The sequence below is a fragment of the Cryptomeria japonica genome, chromosome 5 (assembly GCF_030272615.1).
Source record: "Cryptomeria japonica chromosome 5, Sugi_1.0, whole genome shotgun sequence".
NCBI lineage: Eukaryota > Viridiplantae > Streptophyta > Pinopsida > Cupressales > Cupressaceae > Cryptomeria > Cryptomeria japonica.
The window spans coordinates 512,368,073-512,373,671 of record NC_081409.1 but is presented as its reverse complement, the minus strand read 5'-3'; the positions used below and the strand labels follow the sequence as shown (position 1 = coordinate 512,373,671).

General features: G+C 37.7%; 1 protein-coding gene across 1 annotated transcript; it reads right to left on the bottom strand.

Annotated features, from left to right (window-relative positions):
* Positions 1–2,089: 2,089 nt before the first annotated feature.
* Positions 2,090–5,259, bottom strand: LOC131064873 (thermospermine synthase ACAULIS5). Its single transcript, XM_057999184.2, has 10 exons — positions 4,809–5,259; positions 4,654–4,720; positions 4,470–4,564; positions 4,278–4,380; positions 4,106–4,194; positions 3,843–3,999; positions 2,802–2,877; positions 2,634–2,692; positions 2,406–2,542; positions 2,090–2,322 (listed from the first exon to the last, which is right to left on the bottom strand). Exons 1-10 carry the CDS (start codon positions 5,114–5,116, stop codon positions 2,244–2,246), a joined length of 1,170 nt encoding a protein of 389 aa, XP_057855167.1. The 5' UTR covers positions 5,117–5,259; the 3' UTR covers positions 2,090–2,243.
* Positions 5,260–5,599: the final 340 nt, after the last annotated feature.

The window sequence follows — 5,599 nt, the reverse complement described above, 5'->3', positions numbered from 1 at the left end:
CATTCTCTACATGATCATTCTTTCGAGGTTGACATGATTGTGGATACTTATGTACAACAGTTGGAGGAGGTCTCTTTATTTTTTGAGGAGACATGTGAGTCTTTGGGACATGTTCTACATCCATCTCCACTAGATCTTGGAGTGCCTTTTTCAATAGCGTGGCACAGTTTACCACCTTTGGAGGGGGTATCTTTCAGCATCGACATGAGGACACTTGAGCAGTTTTCAGAGATTCCTTTCATCATGAGTTTTCTTCATACATCTTCCCTTCATGATTGAGGAGACTTCATGGATACACCTTTGGTTTTGTTTCTTCCCAAGGGGAGGAATGTTGTTCGACGTTCATGGAGCAGTTTCTTCATACATCGAGCTTCTATCATTGGTGTAGATTCCACATTGAGGGGGGGCTTCCTAGCTTCTCTTCTTCTCTCATATGGGGGGGACTTTTTCCTCACATGGGGTTTTGTCCTTCACATTCTTCTATGAGAGTTCTCTTGTATGTTTTTCATCTCTCTTTTGGGGGAGGGTTTTTTCCCATTGGGTTTTTCTCTCTTTCTCCACTTTGTGAGAGATTTCATTGCATTGGTTTTCATGCATTTGCATTTGTACCTGGGTACCTAACATGGCCAAGTAGCCGAGACCCATCTTGCATTGCTTAGTTGCATTGTAGACTTAAGTGCTTTCTCCTAAGTTGCACTTAAGGGGGGGTGTTGGTGTAAATAATTATTCATCATGGATATTATTACACTTTACTTAAGTTTACTTAGGAAATGCATTTCATAATAGTTTGGGTATGAGACACTTGGGTATTTGTGCCACATTGGGATAGTGTGTGTAGGAGAATTTCTTTTATGGTGTTGATCTTATTGTTACACTCCACATTCAGTGGGTGATCCAACTCATGTCGACTATTATATTGTTTCTCCTATCTACCCACACCTATTTCCTACCTACCTATATAAGCAGGCTTATATTAGTTTATTTCTATCATCTATTGCTTTCCATTGCCTCTTGATCTTGGCAAAATCTCACAAGTACATGGCCTTTCTTTGACTTCAACCAATTATCAAACTCACGCCTTTAAGCTAAAGAATCATCAAAACTAGCTCCCAAGTACTATACGACCCCTATAAAGTATTATAAAAAATGGGTTTATTACATACTTGAGTTGGAGATCCCTTATTCTTCTAGAAAAGATTCATTATGTTTTAAATCTCTTGTTTAAAAGTCTTTGGGCAAGACGTTCATGCCTAGATGACCCTACTAGAACTTGAAACTATAACATATTTGAACCTAATTTTATCCGAGACAAGTGATCATGATAGATCTTTAGTGGCACCATCACTAAGGTTCTTGCAAAATGGCATGGTATGCAACATGAAAATATATAATTAAAAAATTACTCCAATTACAACATCAATTTTTTCATCTAGACCTGGAAGAAATTTTTTTTTTTTTAAAAGGGACACATGTTTGGAACAAGCTTTAATTCCCCTTTTATTCAATTTTCAACCCATATTTATCTATAATCTTATCTACTATTATCCATTATTAATATTAATATTAATATTAGAGTCCCGGTTTTGTCCGTACAACTTTAAAGAGGAGTTTTACAAAGTATGAAATAAGATTTTGTACTTGTTTATGGTGGGGGCAATGCTTGAGTGGCCCATTTTATATTGTGGTGAATCGAAGGAAGACCAGTTTTGAGTTGCTAAGCTGGTTTCTCGTCCTCTATTTTTATTTGCATAGGACAAATTAAAAATCGTGTGGAGGCTTAAAGGGCATGAAAACTGAAGTTGAAAGGTCCGAATTAAAAGTGCAAAAAGAAAATAATAATTGTAATTTGTGGGAGTGCCCCGGTCCCTCCTACACTACTCCTAGTGATATTTATCGATCCACTTTCCAAAAGCAATTTTGTTTGTGCTTGTTGAGTTCAAACGAAATATAATGTTTTATATAACCATTTTGCACTTAAAAAAGAGCGAGGTCAACGTTGCACTCACTTTCTCGCAAAATCTTAACCATCTCTTTTTGGTGCGTGTGTGTAGACGATAGATATCATATTTTAAGTGCTTGGAGTCCAAAATTATAAGACAACAATTATATTAGATGATAATATATGAATTTCCAGATTCCGCATGGTTAGACATGAATGCCTACATTTCCATGGTTAGAGGAGGAGTTACAAGCATATGTGTACACTTCTTCTTCTGCGTTCTTATTATTTCTCACCAAATTTTTCACTGATAGCTTGCCTTCCCATGCCCGTGAATGAAGCGGGCTGTCTCTTCTGTATACACGTGCGTTTCCTTTGACAATCTGAAAAAACATTCAAATTTGTGTTTTAGCTTTACCCAATAATTTAGCAAATAATAGTTTGGTAAAGACGATTTTTCACTTACGATTTGCGAACGCTTTTATTTAACGTGGCAGCCACAAGGAAAGTTTGTCCGTCAAGAAACTGCAACTCTCCCTTTATGCGCTGCTTTATTCTGTCGTCAATTTCTCCCGCTTCTAAGGTGAGGGGATGATCTGATGCCTGCGCTTCCATAAATATCTCTCTAACTATTCGGATAGGGCAAAACTCTAGGAACCAAAAAAAAGGGGATTATATCGTTAAAAGTAATTACCATGACCCATCCCCACGTGTCGGCGAAGGAAGGAACGTGAGCAGAGTAAGGCATGACGTCTGTATAATTCACCACAAAAGCTTCGTTATAACAAGAAGAAGAAGAAGAAAGAAAGAAAGAAAGAAAGGGTAGCGTTTTTTATAGAGAAAAGTAAGGGAAGATTCTCACGCTTAAAAACTTGTCTCAATGTATTGTAAATGGAGGAGAACACTTGGGTGTGTGTTAGCACGCCAGCAGGGCCCGCCTGCAACAAACGCATCACAATGTCTGTTAATTATAACACGCAACAATTTTGAGTGTTTCTTCCGTGTTCATTACTGATGATGATTTCTTACATCGACTTTGTTAAATTCGATTCGAATTCAATAACATGGATTTAAAATATTCAAATAAATTTTGTTGTTGGTAAAAAAGATTCACAGTCAAATTAAAAAAAAGTCGAATTCTATAACATTTGTGGAAAGAAAATGTCTTTAAATGAATTTATTTTTGTTGCTTGCACAGAAGATTAGCTTTGGCTTTAATTACTTGTTTTTATGCTATTGGAGACTCTTATATTTTCACAGCATTGCATGGTACTTGCAGATTCACAGATAAAGAGGGGGAATTTTGCTGGTAAATGGACGTTCAAATTAGATGTTTTCTGGCTTTCATTTATTTTTTAGCAGATAAATTGTCTTATTCTGTTGAAGCTTAAAGCAGTGAAATAACAAATTTAGTCCTAGACTGAAGGATAGCAACATCTGTGTACTTAGACGCTATGGCGCAACTTTGAACAATATGCAGTTTAATGTTCCTACTGTTCGGAGAAAAAATATTTAGGTTCGGATCATTTAATTGAACCTAAAGATTAATTTGAATTTAGTGTTCCTACTGTTCGTAGCAAAAATTCCATTTATTTATGAGTATTATTTGTGTATTTAGTCCAATTTGATTTGACAGTGATAAATATTGCTCTATTTCTACTTAGATCTTGCAGAGTTAGTCCAGAGTCCAGAGCTTTAAAGAGGCGACGCAAGAAGGAACTCGTAGAAATTGAGAAATTGTATCATAGTTATCAAGAAATTGAGAAATTGATAAATATTGCTCTATTTCTACTTAAATGTTGCAGAGTAAGTCCAGAGTTGAGAGTTCAGAGCTTTAAAGAGGCGATGCAAGAAGGAACTTGTACTGTATAATACTAATCAAGAAATTGAGAAGTTGTTTCACCTGAGTAACAAAGATGCCTTGGTGATTCAATTTGGGCTTAATAACGAGCTCGTAGAAAGATTTTGTATATAGCTGATAGCAGGGGCCTCCTTCCACAGGGTCCGCAAGGTCTCCTATTATCACATCAAATCGTTCTTGTCTGCTCTGCAGTTCAGTCCTGACAATTTCACAACATTTACGCCAAATAAAATATTGAGTTCCCTTTCGCCGGCGAAAAGCGTCCGCACAGAACAAATTTTCAAAAATTACAAGTAAATTTTCACCTCGCGTCGTTTATAACTAGTTCCAGGCGGCTATTACTAAAAGCTTCTCGGTTGACAACCAGATATTTTTTACAGAAATCAACAACTTCCTGCACAAATAATAAATTAGTTTAAAAGCGGTGGGAGAAATAGAAATAAAGCAAAAACCAGAAAGGGGAAAACGAAGAATCACCTTATCAATATCACACATGACAACTTTCTTGACGCACTTGTGGCGCAGTATCTCCCGTGCAGTCGAGCCTTCGCCGCCTCCCATTATAAAAGCACTTTTTGGCCTGAAAGCGCAGTGACGGAAACAGGTTCATATTTTTATTTTATGTTAATAAACAGAAGAAGACAAGAAGAAGTGTGAAAAAGAGCTTACTGAGAGTGATAGACGAGCGCCGGATGCACTAACGACTCGTGATAAATGAACTCGTCCACTTCCGTACTCTGCATCTTCCCGTCAATCACCAGAGCCTGCATAACCAGTCGAACATCAAATACCTAATGATAAGTATATCGATATTTTGCTTTTTTCAAACAGCAATTCCAGAAACAGTAAACACCTTTCCGAATGGCCGAGTGTCTATCAGGGCAATATCCTGGTACTCGCTAACTCCAGTATGAAGAATCCTGCCACACAAATTTCTTCCGTAATTTTTCTGAAATTCAGCATCAACATTGAATTTTCAAAATACTAGTTTTGGATTTTGGGGGTTACCTATTAAGAGCGAAACACCATCGGAGATCATCTTCAATTTCTTCTTCATACCAAAAGCAGCGGCGCCGTCCGTCTCCGAAAGAAGGCGACGTATGAATGTGGCCGTTGCTGTTGCTGTGGTGAACAGTGTTTCCGTTGGAGTATGGCAAATGACTCACTCCATTGGAGGATACCGACGCACTGATTCCGTTGGAATATCCATTAATACAGTGCCCATGGCCGTTAGAATATCCATTACAGTGCCCATTCCCATTCCCGATTCCGTTTCCTTTGATGGAGAATCCATTTGTTGCCACTGCTTCTCCCATGGTGAGAAAAGAAATACTTTCCGCAGGCGGCAGCAGCAGCAGAAGAAGAAGAAAGAGATAGATAGGAAAGAAGGTTCCTAGTGAAGATGTGATAGAAGATAGTGAAGAGGGGGGCTCTTATAATGGGAGAGTGGAGAGCAAAAGGCGTGCGGACTACTGCCAAGGAAGGAGAAAAGTAACTTCTTCAAAATGGTGGGCGATCAGACTGTAAATTTGATGGCTGTATGATTGTATTCAGGATTTTATTTTATTTTTCCGTAAAATATGATTAATATGTTAGAAGAGATTTTAAATTAACTGTCATGAAATTTAAGAATTGTTGTATTGTATTCAGCGAAATAACCATGAGCAAGAAATTGAGGATGGAAGCGTGATAGTGCTCCTGAAATGTGATGATGAGATTGGAGGGGGTTAAGGAAGGGATGCGGAGTCGGTAAGTAACAGACCCACGTTCTGCATAGCATTATTTATTTACTAGTATTA

Bases quoted from the DNA above. Each gene is read 5' to 3' on its own strand.
- LOC131064873 (XM_057999184.2), bottom strand. From the start codon at position 5,116: ATGGGAGAAGCAGTGGCAACAAATGGATTCTCCATCAAAGGAAACGGA. The intron at 4,000-4,105 runs GTGAAAATTTAC...TGAAATTGTCAG, and splicing joins CTAGTTATAAACGACGCGAG to GACTGAACTGCAGAGCAGAC. The intron at 2,323-2,405 runs GTAAGTGAAAAA...ATGTTTTTTCAG, and splicing joins AATAAAAGCGTTCGCAAATC to ATTGTCAAAGGAAACGCACG.